The sequence below is a fragment of the Suricata suricatta genome, chromosome 13, assembly GCF_006229205.1.
Source record: "Suricata suricatta isolate VVHF042 chromosome 13, meerkat_22Aug2017_6uvM2_HiC, whole genome shotgun sequence".
Classification (NCBI taxonomy): Eukaryota; Metazoa; Chordata; class Mammalia; order Carnivora; family Herpestidae; genus Suricata; species Suricata suricatta.
In genome coordinates this window covers 7,940,792-7,958,715 of record NC_043712.1, presented here as the reverse complement: position 1 = coordinate 7,958,715, position 17,924 = coordinate 7,940,792, and the positions used below count along the sequence as shown (strand labels likewise).

The 17,924-nt window shown below is 50.7% G+C and overlaps 1 protein-coding gene across 7 annotated transcripts in view; it reads left to right on the top strand.

Moving 5' to 3' along the window:
* The window catches only part of RALGPS1 (Ral GEF with PH domain and SH3 binding motif 1), a 242,937-nt gene that overhangs the window by 98,282 nt on the left and 126,731 nt on the right, over positions 1 to 17,924 (top strand). For all 7 annotated transcript variants that reach the window (XM_029920466.1, XM_029920465.1, XM_029920461.1 and 4 more), the window contains one exon: positions 1,892 to 2,018. In XM_029920466.1, the coding sequence (XP_029776326.1) occupies positions 1,892 to 2,018 (127 nt within the window). The remainder of the gene's footprint in view (positions 1 to 1,891; positions 2,019 to 17,924) is intronic.

Genomic DNA, 17,924 nt, shown 5'->3' with positions numbered 1-17,924 from the left:
CATTTATTTTAGATGCTCCTCTCCATGTAGAGCTTTCCTTAACACTTTCCTTGCCGATAATTTACTCATTATTTGTCTGGGTTCTTGGTCTCTATTTACTTAACATGTTGCACCCTCTCTTCTATGGTATCACGTTCCCCAAAGATTCTCAGGTAAGTCACTTTATCCTTGTGATGTTGAACCTGCTGGCTCTGGCTCCATCTTTGTCACTGGGCTTTGTAAAGATCAGGTGAATTGTACACTATGGTGTTGTACAAAAAAGCAAACGGGAGAGAGTGTTTTCCTGTCCATTTGTTATGTGACATTGAGCAGCGGCCTTGAACTTGCAAGCCAGTGAGGCAGCTCTTGTTCCTAGTATCTGTGTAGCATCTCTACCTTGATGTGTCCTGAGTTTCTCAGTGGGGGGTGGGGAGAAGCTTGCTGTTTATTCTCCAGCTGCTTTAGCACTGGGGCCTTTTTTCCAGCAGCTGTCACTGCTTAGCTGGGCTCTCGACAGCTGCATCCTCTGTGACTCTGGAGGCCAAGGGCCAAGGAGGTGGGCGAAGCCTGCCCAGGGCAACCTGGGCTCTCTGACGCACCAGACACGGCCTGAGTCAGGGGTTTGTGGACCCCGGTGCTGGGAGCTGCACTGTATTTGTGCGGTAACCAAAGGGGTTACATCAGCACAACAGGCCTGCGTCCCCTGGAGCTGGACAGTTACCGTCCCGCTTCATGCTGCCTGATGGGGCAGCTAGACAGTGGCCTACTTAGTGCGATGGCTGTGGCCGGGCTGCTGGTCCACGTCCTTGCACAGACCGTCAGGGTCTCAAAACCAGGCTGGACCAGGGACGCCACATTCATACTCGGGCTCAGCACCGATCTCAAATCCCGGAGGCACTGGCTTCTGGAAGCCAAACTTGGGGGAGCTCCCCACATGCTCCTGCAGCCACATGCCGTGCCAAAGCCAGCACTCTCCGAGTGACCGTCCCCCTGAATCCTCTCATGACGCCCGGTCTCCCGGCCTACGCTCCTTTCCTCAAAGCCGTTTTAAGGAGCCTTATTGCCGTTTCCTAGTGCTGAGTCTTCACCTGGGACTTGGAGGACAACTGCGGTTGACTCCTTAGCGTCCGGTCTGGAAACCCAGGGCTTCAGATTTCTATTCCTTCCTTCTAAGGAGGCTCCTTATGCACAGTGACCATTCTTGGTCACCTGGTGACCAAACTTCACAGACCGGAGATCTTAGCCATAACGGATCTTTATGTCCCTGTGGCTGTGGCTGCCTGCTCATCCTGTCTTGCTAAGATGACCGCATATGGAAGAGGAGTTTGGCTTCTTTTGATTAAAATACTGTGCCTAGGATAAATATAACACAACCATAAACCCCAGGGAATCTGGGACGGCCCAGATTGGAGAGGCAGCCTGGCTGTGCGCACAGCCTATGAGTGAGCCATGTCACATTTCCTGGGTCCTTCAGCAGTGGTGACGGTGTTGAGGAAGGAGCAAAAGGCTGTGGACCCAGGGGGAGACCTGACGTAGCGGTGCTGTAACTAAGTGACTTTTTGTCTATAATCTGCTTTACTCTGTGTCCTCCTTCTGTCGTAGGGCCTGGGCACCCTCGGAGGCAGGTTCTGTGCAGGGTACTCTGGCATCATTTAGAACAGTGGAGTAGGTAGCTTTGGAGGATATCTTCCAAGTGTGAGATTTGGTGAAAAATGACAACATCAAAGCCATGAAACTTCCCTTCTCTGCATGCGACAGCTTCTTAAAGTCTTCAAAATGCCCGGGATTTGGCACACCGGAGGCGGCCGCTTAGGACGCTTCTTCAGTCTTTGTGCACACTTATCCTTCTTCCTTAGCTTCCTCTGGTTTATTTCTCGTCTGTCTCAGACTCTCTATTTTCTTCCCTCTCCAGCTTTTGAATCGAAAAGACAAGACAACCTTTGAGAAATTGGACTACCTGATGTCCAAAGAAGATAATTACAAGCGGACCCGGGAATATATCCGAAGCCTGAAGATGGTTCCCAGTATTCCCTATCTAGGTAGGAGTCTGAATTGACTTATTATTTATTAGGAAATCTGCTCAGTACCAAGTAAGATGTTTTTACAGTTTCTAGTTGAGAAATTTCCAGAAGCAGCGTCGGCCAGGTAATTGGTTAGCTTCTTGGATGGGAACAGGGTGTTGATACTTCCCAAGAATGGGAACCTCACCAACAGCCTTGAAACAAGGGGAAATTCTGCTTCTTACATAAGTAACCTGTGAATCACGGGCCTCCCCGGCCTCCAGCCCGGAAGGGTCACGAGACTTTCAGGTTCATCCGCGTCCTCTCGAACTAGGGGCACTCAGGCCAGAACTCCTCTGTTCTGGTTTCTCTGGGCATTATTGACATATTTTATAAGATTTGTATCAGCAAAATTATAATAATGATTATTGATTTCTCTGATTAGAAAATAGCACATGGTCATTGTAAAGAATTAGGAGGAGAAGAAAATTAATATTATTTGTTATTCCATGTAGATATGATGACTGTTTTGCGTCAAACCTTTTCATTTGTTTGGGCGCGTTTAAAAATCCATGTTCACAATGAACATTTAATGTTATTACCCGCGTTTCTGTACTGTCAGTCCTGTCGGGTGGGTTTGCGGGCTCGAATTTGCTTTCTAACATGGACATTTAGGTTGTTCTCACATTTTTATTCCTACATTTTTGTTATTAAAATGTTGCAGTGAACATCCTTGTTGTAAAAACCTCTTGTATATAGTTACGATTATTACCTTACAGTAAATTCTTAGAAGTGTGATTATTGGGTCAAAACATATGCAAACTTATGCCTTTTTATGTATGTTTTCAAAATGCTCTCCTTTGAGGCTGTAGCAACTTATGCTGTCATGGCAAGGGGGTAAAATTTTCTGTTTTCCCTGTATACACAAATACTGTGTATTTTCATGTATGTGGGTTTTTTCTTTTCCTTTCTCATTTTTTTTCTTTGCCAATTTGATAGGTAAAAAATACTTCTTATAGTTTGGGTTTCATGATTATGTTAATTTTTGAAAAAAAAAACCATCTACCTTTTTGTAACCTAAAAATAGTATTATTAACAAGGAAATTTAAGGTTTTGTAGGATTGCTCCCTAATTTTTTCAGAGATCTAGTATAATTTTCTGGCCTTGTAAGTGTCTTTCATGACCATTGTTTTCTAATTCTTTTCAAGCCAACTCCAGGAATTTAATTTTAGTAGAAAATTGTCCACTGACCCAAGTTTTCTTTCTTTTTTAATTTTTTTAAAAGTTTCTTTTGAGAGACAGAGACAGAGCATGAGTGAGGGAGGAGCAGAGGGAGAGGGAAACAAAGAATCTGAAGGAGGCTCCATGCTATGAGCTATCAGCACAGAGCCTGACATGGGTCTTGAACTCACGAACAGTGAGATCATGACTTGAGCTGAAGTCAGACGCTTAACCAGCTGAGCCATGCAGGCGGCCGACTCAAGTTCAAAATTATTTGCATATTTGTTTTTTTCCCCCTCATTTAATTTTCTTTGACCACAGAGTTTTATGGAATGTTCTCCTGTAACTCTGAGCCTTCTACAAAGGAATGGCTATATTTGTTTGGCATTCCTGACAATTTGCATTTTTGTTTTCTCTCTTTTTTAATTTGCTTTGCCAGAGGTGTATCTGTTGGTCTGTCCACAGAATTTGACTTTGTGTGTATTGGCCACCTTATCTTTCTGCTTTCTAGTTTACTATCTGCTGTCAGTCTAGGATGTGCTCTTTCTCTTCACATTTTAACAACTCTGAAGTTGGGATGCATCTTTCAGTAGATGGCAAATGAAGCACTGGATATCGTTTATTGGCTAACAGTTATAATGACGTCCTAAATTTGATGAAATGTGGAATTTCTGCTTTTGTCTCTGATAGTTCATTTCTCCTGTTTTCCTTATGTTGTTTTGCTATTTCTGTTAACTACTTTGGTTGAATTAATAGCTCATTTGTATAAATAGTCCCACCACTTTAATTTGGAAGACAGTTAAGGAAACAGATCAGGAAAACAGTTAAAATAGAAAATATTTGCTCTCATTGCTGCTACCTGCTTTGTTATAGGGTTCTCAGTAATAGTCTTTAAGTATTCTGTGATTATAGTTTTAGTTTTTCTTTTATCCAAGTATTAGTTAAGGTAGTGTTTTTTTTAATTTTTAAGGGCTTGAAATTTCTGTTTTTGTTTTCAGATGACTTTATTGAGATATAATTTATGTCCCACCCATTTAAAATGTGCAGGTCAGTGGTTTTTAGCCTAGGCACAGAGCGGTGTAGCCATCAGCACGGTTTTTGGGAACGTTTTCATCACCCTGGAGAGAAAGCCCACGCCCTCAGTGGTCACGGCCTCTTCCTTCCAGCCAGCTCTCCTCCGGCCTCAGCCCCGGCCATTGGCAACCACCAATCTACTTTCTGTGTCCGCAGATTTGCTTATTCTGGAGATTTCATAGAAATTTAATTGTACAGTAGGTGGTCTTTTACGACTGGCTTTTTCCCCATTAGTATCATGTTTTCAGAGTTCATCATGTTGGAGCATAATCTATGTTTCATTCCTTCACATTGTCAGGTAATATATTTCACCGCATGGATTATGCCACACTGTCTTTTTTTATGTGATGGGCATTTGAATCGTTTCCGTTTTTGGCTATCATGCATCGTACTGCTATGAACAGCTTTGGTCTTCTCTTCAGTATACTATTTCTTAAATGCCTATTTTTGAGAGAGACAATGCACACATGCGCACAAGTTGAGGGGTAGCAGAGAGAGAGGGAGACAGAGGATCCGAAGCGGGCTCTGTGCTGACAGCAGAGAGCATAGTGCAGGGCTTGAACTTCCGAACCATGACCGGAGCCGAAGTCGGATGCTTAACGGACTGGGCCCCACGGGCACCCACAAGTCTTCTCTCTAATTATTTAAGTCGGTTTAGCATCTGTGGCAGATACGCTTTCTAGGTTTTTAAAAAAAATGTTTGATATTTGTCTTGTGGTTTAATGTAAGATAGTTTTTGTAAATCTTTCATGGCTGCTGGAAAAGAAGGCGTAATCTCTCAAATTATCCTACAATTACATGATATTTAAATTATTAATTTGTGAGAACTTGACCTGTCGAGGACAGAAATATTTGTTGGACTCCCTTGCATTTCTAACAGCTCCTGCCATACATTACGCAGTATATAGAAGCATATGACAGTTGTGAATTCATGGTGAAGGGTCCCCTACAAAATGATCTTGATTCCACTTGTTACTTGCTTTTACTTCTTTGTCTGGTATTAATTCTGTGAAATCTGCTCTATTTTTCATTTGCATTCATTTTGTAAATCTTTGACTGCACCTTGGGTTTGAATATTTTAGATTGCTTTGTTTTAAGTGTGTTCCTTGGGAACCGCACGTAGCTGGACCCAGGATGAGAGGCCTCGCCTTGCCTAGTAGGGGAGTGCGTGTTCAAATTTGTTTAGTCTTCGTGTCGTATTATTGAATTGGACGTCATTCTGTGCGCTCTGATCCTTTCCGTGCTCTCCTCTAATGGCTTACTGTAAACCACAGTGTCTTTCCACTTGACTCGCCAGTCACTGTCTCACATCCTCAGAGGGAGGGCGTGTCCATACGCGCAGCCTACAAACCCTTTCCCGCTTTGCCCGAGGCTCATCAGCGGAGGGGTGACGTTGGTAGTGTGAGGGTGAGGCTTGCCTAGCGCAGACCCACTGGTTCAGCTAGCAGAGGTGCCCGCGGATTGTTGGCAGTGGCGTCTTCCCTATTCCAGAGAGCGGTCACACTTATCTGTCTGTGTGCCTGGCACTGTGCTGGGCATTTTGTTAATGCCTGATCTCATTGAGTACTCACAGTGGCCCGGTGAATACGCAGGCACCGAGAGGTCGCCTAGGGTCACATAACTAGAGAGTGGCAGAGCCAGGACTTGGCCCCCGCGGTCTGGCCGTGAGCCCCAGGCTCTGACACTGCCCTCTCCTGACTCCCCACCCCCACGTCCAGGTCATTGTTTTCCTCCTCTTCCCTTGCTGTTGCCACATGTGTGTCCTCTGCTATTTATGACTTTTGAGCGGCCTCTGTCACATGCCGTACGAAGTGGAATGAATTATCTTGAATCCTTCTTGCGGCACTCTCTGTTCTTGGACCTCAAAGCAGCGCTGTCTTGGGCTTCTGAGGCTACACCAGTACCGTCTCCCCTGCTGATCCCCTGTCCTTTGTAATCAGACCGAGTGTGTGAGTCACCTCCTCAGGCCACTGGCCAGAGGTCCCTCGTGCGTCACCCAGTGACTCTTGTCAGGCCGCAGGACAGGTCCATCTTTGCAGTGGACACGTGGCCTGTGTCGGCCCTCAGTTTCCAGAGCCATGGCCCTCCGGGTCCTGATGGCCTCCTGTCAGCTGCCTCTTCTGGAGTTAGGTGACGGAAAGGCCCTGCCCGGGCCCTGGTGCCACACAGCCCTCCTGCCTCTGCCCCCGAGAGCCCAGCCTCCACTGCGCTCTGTCCTTCCAGCCTGTGGGCGGCTCCCCCGTCCCCACAGCCTGTCAGGCCGCATTTCTTGTGCTGTCAGATGACTCTTGACACATATGAGCCAGAGGGAGAGACCTGAAAGGTGACACCAACGTGCTTTCTGTTCTCAGGACCGTGGTTCTGTTACAGAGAAGGAAGCAAGATCCCCTTCGGAGGCTCAGTGGGCTCCTCACCTTGAGGGCTTCTGGGCCCTAACTGACCATGTTGTCACTGTGGACAGACCCTGCCCACAGCCAGCTCGTGGTTTCAGGGCTGGTCCCTTCTGGAAACCCAACCTGTCCCAGGGCTGGACTTGCTGACTGAAGGAGGAAGAGTTATGTAATTCCTGGAAAGTACGATATAGGAAAAAACGTCTGAAACCGTTTCTTCTTCCCTTGGCCAAGCCCTCACTGTAGGTCTTTCCCTTGGGACGGGGGGGGGGGGGGGGGGGGGGGTTGGGGGGGGGTATTCTCTGGGAGGGACTTCAGGTCAGTCCCTGACACTTCTGCTGCCTTGTCGCCCCACGGATGCTGCTATGGCAGGTTTTTGCCTCTCTTGGCACGTGTGGGGTTTGTTTTTGTAACAACCTGTGTGGAAGGTTCTGTGGCCCCGGGGTTCCTGGGACTGTCGGGGACCGTTCGCGTGTGCGTCTCTCACTCCCTGCAAAGGTACCCGCGCGTAGCAGTTGTCACTGACCTTGTGCGTGTGTGCGTGTGTGTGCGTGTGTATTCCAGCTCCTTTGCGTGCAAATTTTAGGACCACTTGGCTGCACTTTGGTCCACTGTATCTCGTGAAGCATAATTTAAAAAACACTGAGGGAAAAACTTGCTCTATTTTAAAAATAAGACCAGCTCCAGAAGTTTCTTCCCAGTTACTTCAAAGCATAAAAAGAGTGCTGAGAAACAGGTCAGTTATTTGCAGCTTAAATTTGTCTGAGCAACTCCTTGTTAATACCCAGGTCGGACCGGAGAACAGCTACACCGACGATTTCTAAACAGCTCCGTTGACTTAGAGGGTGTTTGGTTTTCGCTACCTATAATTCCCTTCCAGGAAATAGCTACATGAAATTAAGAGTGCGATGGATTTTCAAAGGTTTAGAGCTGATTCCAAAAGTAACCATAGGCAGTCTGGAAAAGTGTGATCTCTCAAGAATCAAAACTCAGGCACACTGACAGTTCTGAATTTTGAGAGAACATTTAGACATTCTTGGTAAATTTATGCAGGGCTCTGATATATGAAGGGAATTTCTAGAACCTACGGAATTCCTTCAAACAAGCAAACCCTCCCATCAATAAAGCAAGGCTTTATTTTCAAATATGGACTCTGAGGTTTAAAATAAAGGCAAGTTGAACAGACCTAAACTGTGAGACCCAAAGCCCCTGGGACAGCACGGGGAGTGAGGGCTCACACTCTGAGCCTGTGGGCGGCCTGTGCCAGCCCTCTGCCAGCCCTCTGCTACATGGTGTGTTCGCAGTGCCCGCCCTTGAGTGATGGGTGGTGTGGGTGAGGCAGATGCCCTTTCTGCTCTGGTGCGGCCCACAGCCCACACCTGACCGGAAGCAGTGACCAAGAACCTGAAGGTGAGCTGAGCACCATGAAGGGAAAGGCGAAGGAGCAGATGGAGGAGCCCCAGCGCAGTGTGGGGACCAGGGAGGGCTTTCTGGGCGGGAAGCCCTGAAGAACAAATAAGCTAAGCGAAGGGGTGAGAGGCGAGTGTGCCAGCCACCGACCACAGCTCGTGCAAGAGCCCGGGAGTGGGGAAATCATGTTTGTTGGAAAAACTGACGGGCGAGTAGAGAACGAGGTGGAGGGTGTGTGAGAAGCAGCTGGAGTGGAAGGGAGGGGTGAGTTGGCCCGGGGCCCGGACACGGTGAGTGGGAGCGCTTAGGCCCCGAGCCCCCTGAGGGCAGTAGGGAGTCACTGAGGGCTTTACGCAGCGCTCTGGCCAGATTGGATTGGCACTGAATGCACTTTGCCTTGCCTACAGCATGTGAGTAGCTTCGAGGAGGGGAGACCAGGTAGGGGACCATGCAGAAGCCCATGGTGCATCACTGTATTTCAGAAATTGCTAGTGGGGCAGAGAAAGCCTTTTAAAAACAGTTCCTTTTAAACTTTTTTTTTTTAATGTTTTATTTATTTTGGTACAAAGAGAGATAGAGCATGAGAGGGGGAGGGGCAGAGAGAGAAGGAAACACAGAACCGGAAGCAAGCTCCAGGCTCTGAGCTAGCTGTCAGCACAGAGCCTGATGCGGGGCTCGAACCCACAGACGTGAGATCTGACCTGAGCCGAAGTCAGAGGCTTAACCGACTGAGCTACCCAGGCGCCCCAAAAACAGTTCCTTTTAGAGCAGAGCCTTGGAAAGACATAAGACAGTTGTCAGTGAGCAGCCCCTCACACCTGATGGAGACCCGCGGCATCTCCCTGTGCTTTGACCTTGAGAATCAGGATGCACATTTGAGCTGAGGGCCCCTCACAGCACAGATGAAAGGGCCAGCACCGCGCTCTCTCAAACCACCCACAGAAGGCAGGCGGGATCGGGCCGACTGATGCCACCAGCTCTTCTTCGTCCTAGAACATGGATCAGAGTGGCCACCACCGCCCCAGGACCAAGTCCGCCAGCTCCCAGTTCAGGGCAACCACGTTGTTATCCGGCTGTCCCCAGGTTCGCCAGCACTAAGGGTAATCCTTTACTTGAATGCCCAACTGAAAAATTTCCACTCCATATGCAGGAAATCCAGACTTTTTGGTTTTCAGCTCCCCACCCCACGTGTTTCCAAGGATCCCCAAGGAATACTCACTTGTTCCACAGATCCATCCTGGTGTGCTGCACGGTACCCCAGCTGGCCGCCTGGGCCAAAGCCCTGACCCCTCCCTCCAGCATCTCTGCCTTTCCTACCCCGTCCCCGCAGCTGGACCGGTGTGCAGCCAGGCTCCTCTTTCCTCCCCTAGGGAAGCACAGTTTAGGACGGACTGGGGAGGCCAGCACCACAAAGAAAAGCTTGACCTGGCATTCTGCGGTGCCTGCTCCCGGCGTGCCTGGGGCATGCCCTTTCTCCTCCTGGACGGCCGCATGCAGCCCCACTGACCTGTTGCCCTCCCTGTCCTAGCCGTGGAAAGCCTTTGATCAAGTTTCCCCTTCCTCAGATCGAGGCATCCACCCCCTCTGGGGCCCAGCGAGCAGGGAGAAGCCGCCCTCTGACCCATCTCCAACATGCTGCTTAGTCAACAGAATAATCACAAAGGTAACTCCATCCCAAGCGAAGGGAACTTTTCCATTATTTTGTAGAGGGGTCAGCTGCACATTGTCTTAAATCTCTCACTTCTAGAAGAGATTTTTGCCTTTACTTTTGGCAGTCTGCAAATTTGTTACCTTAAACTTCACATTTCTCTGGGACTTCACAGTGGGGTTCCATTTTTTAAAAAGCCAGTGAATGTTATTAAAACCCCCATTTTGTGAGTGAGGAAAGTCACAGTTTGACTTATGACTTAGCCGGCATCATATGCCGGGCAGAGACCGAGTGCGACTCAAGGTCACATGCTCTGGCGGGAGTCACACCCAGCCCGACTCGTGCACCCTCTGTCTGATGCCTCTGGCTCCGTGGAGAGAAGCAGTGTGGGAGGAAAACACTCTGCTGCCCAGAGCTAAGCCCCCTGTCACCTTTGTCCCTTCCGGGGCACAGGGAAGACTCACAGTTAGCATTTCTCTGTGTCAAGAAGTTTTGTCTGATCCCCAGAAGGAGGTAAGAGCAGAGCCCGTTTTGTGCAAGAGAAGGTGCGTTTTCACAACAGAAACCCACGTGCTCATCAGGACGGCTGTTCTGCTTTGACCTTTGGCCTCTGGATTTCTGATCCGAAGCTCATGGTCATCGTCATGGCCACTGGCAAGGCACTGAGCACTTTCCTTTATGAGCATGATCTCACTTCATCCTCCTGATGTGACGCTCCTTCCTCTGAGGGAGGCACTATTTTTAACTTATTTCACAGCTGCAGAAGCCAAACAGGACTCATGTGGCAGGTCTCACCACTTAGGGGTGCCACTCTGTAGCGGTGAGACCGGCGCCCACCGCCACCTCTGACCCAGTGCCCAACCGTGAGCCTCAGAAAATGCCGTATTTCCCTGTAAAAGGTCTTTATCCTCTGGGGAAACTTGGACAGTGGACTGAGAAAGAATGTCTCTGGGGACCCTCCTTTGTGTAGCGGGGGCTTGAGGTGGGGGACCGAGGGCCCCCTGGGCCAGCTAGCCCTGAGGAGGACAAAGGTTGGGAGTGGAGGACGGGCTTCCAGTCCCTCCTCAGGACTCACCTGGCAGCGTGGGTGTCCTCCTTGCACTGGTTTGGAGGCGGAGAGTTAAGACCATTGGCATGGAGAATCTGAAAGCTCCTGAGTGGTTGGTAGCTTGTAAGATGGCCCCAGTGCTCCCTGCCCCCCGTGTTCCTGTCCTTGTGCAGTCCCTTCCCCTTGAGCACAGGCAGAACACACTGGCTGGCTCCTGACAAATAGAACATGATGAAAGTAGTGGCACATCCATTCTGAGATCAGATTATTCAGGAACTAAGCCTCCTATGTGGGAGGCTTGTTCTGTCTTCCTGGCTCTTGGATTCTGAGGGATCCAGCTGTACTTGGCAGTCATCTGGACAGGCCCCTGTGGCAAGGGATTGAGGCCCGCCAGCCACCACGTGAGGGAGTTTAGAAGCAGAGGCCACCTCGGTGGAGCTTTCAGATGAGACCACCACCTCCGCCCATGGCTTGATTGCAGCGCTTGAGACTCCTTGAGCCAGAGGCATCCACTGGAGATACACTCAAGTTCCTGACCCACAGAAACTGCAAAGTAATACGTAAGTAAGCTGCTGTGTTTTGGGGTACTCTGTCATGCAGCAGCAGAGAACCAGCACATCGCCCAAACTTGATCACGACCCCACGTTTATTACTTTATTGCCTTGGCTGTGAAGCTGAGCCAACAATAGATGGTAAGATCGAGCTCCAGGGCAGCAGGAGGCGCTAGGTCTCTCTCAGAAGCTAATTTTCCAGGGAGGAAATCCTAGAGGACAAGAGGGGGTGGCTGCCACTTTAAGAAGTAATGAATTCTTACAGCTCTGTAAGGAAGAGGGTGCCTGAAAAGGACCTCAGAAGTTACCCTCAGAAGGGCTGTGGTTCCCTAATCAAGTGTATGTTGGGCTGTAGAGGGTCACGCGTCCGGGCCGTCAGAGGTCCACGGATGCCTGCCTTCAGGAAACCGGAAGATCTCCATTCTGTGTGCCCCCCAGAAAGCTGGGCTCCAGGGCGAGTTCAGGGCCCACTCATTCTCTTAAAAACCTTTCAGATTACAAAGGTAACACACTGTTTGTTGTAAAACTCCTAAAATGAACACTAAAAAGAAGTCTGTGAAGTAAGAAGCGAAAATCCCCTTCTTGCTCGCCTACTTTCCAGAAGCAGCCACAGTGAACAGTTGGTGTACATCCGTCCAGACGCTTTCCCCTCCACACACTAGTGTATGTGCACGTAGGGTGGGGGAGGGCAGCGGATGCCAAGAGTAGCATGCTTTTAACCAGAACGGGGACATTTTACGCAATTAGTTTGGCGTCGGGGCAGGCTCTCGGAGGTTCGCTGAGCAGCGCCTGGCCGCTATGTGCTTGCTGGTGAGCTTCCGTCCTCTCCCTTCGACGGAAGGTGCAGTGTGGCTTTCCTCCCTTGCAGCGTATTTCTGGAACCTGAGTGCCAGGAGAGGGATTGCTGGACAAACTATGTGCGATTTTATCTCCAGTAGCTACTGTGGGAACGCCCTGGAAAGGTGGCGGTTACGCCGTCGGCCCCACTCTCGCTGCCACGAGGTCCTACCCACCCCTTATTTTTGAGAAAATGGCGGGTAAAAGATGGCCTCTTGGTTTTTGTTGTTTTAGTTTTTAAAATTTATTTATTTATTTTTGAGAGAGAGAGTGTGTGAGCAGGGGAAGGGCAGAGAGAGAGGCAGACACAGAATCCGAAGCTGACTTCAGGCTCCCAGCTGTGAGCACAGAGATTGTGAGGTCATGACCTGAGTTGAAGTCGGACATTCAACCCACTGAGCCACGCAAGTGGCACTGGCATCTTGGTTTAATTCACATTTCTCTACCTACCAATCCTTTGTGCTCTTGGCAGAGAAGCTGCCTTCTTACTTCAAACGCATGCTCCCTGAGCTCTCTCCTGGGCCCGGGGCGAGGCGGCCAGGCCTTCAGGCCTCCCACCCAACGAACGGCTCAGCTGCTCTCTGCTCCTGTCTCTGCATCCTGAACATCTAAGTCTGTCCCTAATCCTTCTCCTGTGTCCCCAGCACAGCCCCGCATTGTCCTGATCAGTGAGGAAAGACTGACTGCCGTTGGGTGTCCACAGAGCGGAGGCTGACGCAAGTCCATGGCCGTACACTTGCCTGGGGCTTGGTCAGCATTCTGGGCTCCAAGGAGGCTTTGCGCTGCTTCGTATTCTTTCCCTTTTTGAGATGACTGGGGCATTGGCCTCTGTCATCACATGGCTCCAGAGGGAGTTCTGAGCCCCTGCCCTTTACATTAGCTCCTCTTCCAGGCTCTGGGCCACTGTCCTCTCTCTAAGGGTCAGGGCAAATGTGACCTGTCCACCCTGCCCAAGGAGCTCTCCGTTTCTCTTAGGAGAGGCCCCTCAGCTTCAGAAGGGTGCCCATGCTGAAACGGAAAGGGAGCACCCCTTGGCCGGCCCACAGAGCCAGGTTTACCATGACCAGGGGTGAGCAGGCATGGGATAGCCGGATGGCCCGCCCCCCTGGGAGGTGTCACATGTGGACGTGCTTCGGGAAGGCCGCACAGATGGAGGGATTATTGTGTCTGGGTTCTCATGCGTGGGCCGAATTGACCCAGGCTGCCCCACATCAGGAGAGACGGGGGTACCCAAATGTCTTGGTGCGATGGTTGGTACCAAGGCCTTGCATCCACAATGGCAGAATCCCAGACGGGCCTGGGTCTGGCTTGGCTCCGGATCTGAGAGAGACGAAGTAAGGAGGCCCCAGGCCTGAAGACCTGGGGATGGGAGATGCGCCACTGCAACGGGGCCCCGCTACCAGAGGGTGTGGCCGGGGCTTGGACCGGGTAGAACTGTGCACCAGGACTGCCAGAGGTTGGCGCTGAGTCCGTTGGTTGGAGGACAAGTGGAAGCAAGAAGGGCAGGCCCGGCCTTTAGCCCTGGCAGAGCGCCAGAAGCCCCAAGAAGCTGTGCCCACTGCTCTGAGATAAATTGGGCAGAGGGCCCTGGACTGGCTTCCTGTCATCTGGGACCTGCTGTCTGTCCAGTTACTTCTGCACAGACAGGCTGGCTGGCGAGCTCACATAACTGCTACCGTGGGCAGGAGGCCGCCAGGATTCTCAGATGTGTAGGGGTGATGACGGAGTGAGAGAGGGGCTTTAGTTGTTTCATTTTGCCCTCGTGGACAGTGATCTGATGCTGCAGAAGTGGGAGCGCAAATCCGGAGAGGCTCAGGCTGCGTGCTGTTGGGCACGTCCCTCACATCTCTCAGAGCCTTGACTTCTGTCAGATCGAAGGGAGGACAATTAGAAGATCCACCTCACAGGTCTGTTACGAAATTTATTTATTTACTTTTTAAAGTTTATTTATTTATTTTGAGATGGGAGGGTGGGGAGAGGGAGAGAGGGAATCCCAATGCAGGGCTTGAACCCACGAAAACATGACATCATTCCCTGAGCGGAAATCAAGAGTTGAATGCTTAACCGACTGAGCCACCTGGGCACCCCCTGTTATGAAATTTAAAGAGACACACTTGGTGCCTGGTACACAGAAAGCACCCCGGAGATGACAGATGGCGTGAGTGTAACCCAGAGCAAAACCCTGCATGAAGTCTTCAGCAGAGGGGACCTCCCCGCCCCCTGTATCCACAGAGATGATTGAGGAACTCAGCAAATCCAGCCAGGAGGCGCAGGAAGAGCCCCATCTGGGCACAGCCAGGTGTCATGTTTCATGACCCAGCAGGGCCTGGAAGGGTTGGGTATGCTTTGTGGGTTAGAGCCGGAGTGGACAGGGGGAGGGACGGAGGAGCAGGCACCATCTAATGGCTATCAGGACAGGATCCACCTAGCTGGCAAAATACAGCTTCTGGAGAGGAGGGGAATTAGCAGCAGCCAAGGTACAGTGTGGACACCTTTTTGGATGTAGATCCAGGCTGAGACCCCGCCTTCTCTGGGGACCTGGGAGCCCTCCCCAGCTGCCCCCACAGCACTGAACTCCAGCTGCAGTGTTCATTGCAGCCAGAGCTGATAGGATGGAGGTGGACACCCGGCCCTAGCGGGCCTGGCATCTGCACTGGAAGGGAGGGTGCTTGTAAGTCTTTGCTGGCACCGAGACCGGGAGGACATGTGAGCTCAGGAATTCCGTGCCGGGAAAAGCAGATGGCCGCACAATGAGAAACAGAGAGACCTGCGAGCAAGGGGAAAGGAAAAGGAGGGGGCGAGCCTGGGAAAGCTGCTGCCTTGCCTCTTGAAGGCTTTCCAGGCTGTTTCTGGTTCCTGGCCCTCGAGAGGCCCAGCTGCATCCCTGCTCATGGACTCCGGGAGATACCTCGTGTCCTTATGTAACCAGCTTATTAAATGAGCTGGACTCAGTCAGGTGTAAGAAGAAACCAACTTAATTTTTTCCCCAGTGCCCTTTCCAACCTACTCTGTGGACTAGTTCTTTTTCCAGTCGACGCTGGAGACTTAGCAAGCCCCTTCGTCCCTTCGTCTTTCTGCCGTTCGACACGAAGAAGCCGAGTGTCCTAAGCATCCGGTCACCGCACACAGTGCGGCACAGTGATCGGAGGCCTGGACTCTGAATGCCTGGACCAGACTCAGAGGCCCAGGGTGGGGGAGGGCCCACGCTCAGCACCGTGACTGGCCCCACAGCCCTCCTGCATCCCGCTTGCTCACTGAGCTGTGTGAGCCTTGGGGTTGGAACAGGGGAGAGGGGAAAAGTGAGGGGTCAGGGCCCATCTTACGTGGCCGGTTCAGTCATGATTCAGAGCCTGTGCCCCGGGGGCGTGCCAGGTACCCAAGCACCCGTGCTCTTTAGCCCCCGTTGCTGCCACCACCGCTGCTGGTGCTGCTGCAGAATTTCCTGCCTGGGCACCTCTGATTCAGCTGCCACGACCTGTGGTAGGTCTTTTCCACCTAAACTCTTAGGGTTCCTTCCTTGGCTCCTGGGCCTCCTGCACCATCGTCTAGCCCACCCCCCTGGCTGCCCTCTGGTTCCTAGGAAACTATATCCTTGCCTCCCCTGCACCCCCTGACGGGCTTACCATTTGCTCCAGTGTGGTCTCATTTCTCTTTGCCGCAGGCCTGGACACCTGAGACCCGAGTCTGGTGGTAGTGCTCACGCTCACCCATGCCAGACCTTCGGAATGGTCCCTCAGAGCCCCTCCCACCACCCCTCTCGTGGTGCCGGTGGCCAGGGAGCATATTCAAAGGAAGGCTCATTCCCCCCGCCGCAGGATGTGTTTTCTGCATTTCTCATACAGGCTGCAGATGGGCAATCCACAACTTTGTAGGGTCCTTTTGGAGTCACCCCTTAAAGTGATGGTTCTATACCTTGCTCTAGGATGTGGGACACTTGGAAGCTATTATTTTGCCCTTAGCCTCTGGAGTCTCATAAAACCAAGGCAGAAAGAGTGCCTTTTTAACATTTTGTTATACTCGAAACGTCCCCTTTGTGTTTAATCCAGTTGCCTGGCTCTGTCTTACTATAACCCAGAGTCTTTGCAAGCCTGCACGTAACAGATGAGGTGGTTTCGGGAGATCACAGAGGACCCTGTCAGCTCCCGAAGACCATCGTAGATTATGAGCATCCTAGACTCCCAATGCTGTTGTTTTTGGTAGTCCAAAGGGTTTCCTTTCAGTCTTGCTCAGATTGGTGAGATTTTGTAAGATTTCAGGGAGGGGATCCTGCTCAGTGTCACCTGCTTGGAGAATATCACTGTCTTCCTGCCACACAAGCCCAGCAGGTCGATGCCCCCCAGCGACCAAGGTATCGGCCCAAACTGGAATGTGGAGGCTTGGCTGGGGTAGGAGACGGTCTGGGTCTGCACGTACACTCACCACGGACCTTAGTGACGGTAGGGCTCCTACGGCTGCAGGCCTTAAAAGGCCACTGGCTGGGATGGGGGAGGACGGGCAGGTGCTGGTCTGAGTTGGGCAGGCCTCGGGGGCCTGGCTGTGTTTGCTGGCCAGGGGAGCCACACACCAGGCACCAAGGTACCGTGCACTTGAGTACAGCTCTTCTGACCCCCCACCCCCATTCTGTTCTTCGGTGCTGTTGGCTAACCCCCCATCTTACACCAAGGAGAGCGAGTTCCACATGTCTGATGGGTTTATTCCTTCTTCTCCTTCCATATAGCCCGGGTGTAGTTTGACTCAGGTTTGGGGTTGGGGTCGGGGTTGGGAGAAACAGCTGGTGTTTTGGCCTCCTTTGTTTGGCCAAGTTCCTAGCTAGTCTAGGAAAAGGGTTGCTCCACATTGTCCAGCATGGCTTTCTGGAACTTTTTGCTTTGGGGTTTGGACCCAAGAGGAGTGACCACTAAGTCTGGGTGGACCCTGTTTTTCTTTACCATCAATCCTTCCATCCTGGCCACACCACTCCAGGTGTGTGGGGAGGCCTGAGCCACGGTTGAGATATTCTCACCAGATACACCAAATAGGGTGCAGCAACTATGACCTCAGCAGCTGACTAGACGTTTGGGAGAAGGGAGTGAGAACTCTTCCTTGGTGGCTGACATCCAGCACCTTCCGCATTAACTGCTGCAGGGGCATCTGCAGGGCAGATGTGCGCAGTCTGACTGTGCGCCTCATTTCCTCCTCTCCTGTGAAGTGAGAACAATCCCTTCTTCACATGGCTGCTGCGAGCATTACGTAAGAAAACAGAAGTCTGGTTCCAAGCACATAAGTAGGCTGTAGTAAACATCTATTTCTGCCCAATGACATCTCTGCTAGAAACAGCTCTCGTGAGGCAGTGCTGCTTGGTCATTGAGAAGAGGAATTCCTGGGTCCGAAGGTATAAGCATTTAAAAGTTTTTGATGCATACGTATATCCATGCATACGTATGCATACGATGGACATTGCTAAGCTGCCCTTGAAACATGTTGAATCAATTTATTCTTCCGTCCATAGTGCATAAAGTATGTATTTCTCCATTCCCTTATCAGCATGGAGGTTTTTTTCGTTGTTACCACTCTGATAGGCACCTTGTGATGATTTGTGCTCTATTTAGTGTCCCTCTGGTTATCACTGAGGTTGGCAGCTTTTCTTCCTTATTGGCCGCTTGTGTTCTAATGTGTTTGTGTGCCTCACGAAGTTTTCTATCCTAGTTTTTGTATTTTTCTTCTTGATTTGAGAGAGTTCTTGATATAGCATGACTATTGATCCTATATTTTTCTCATTTGATATTT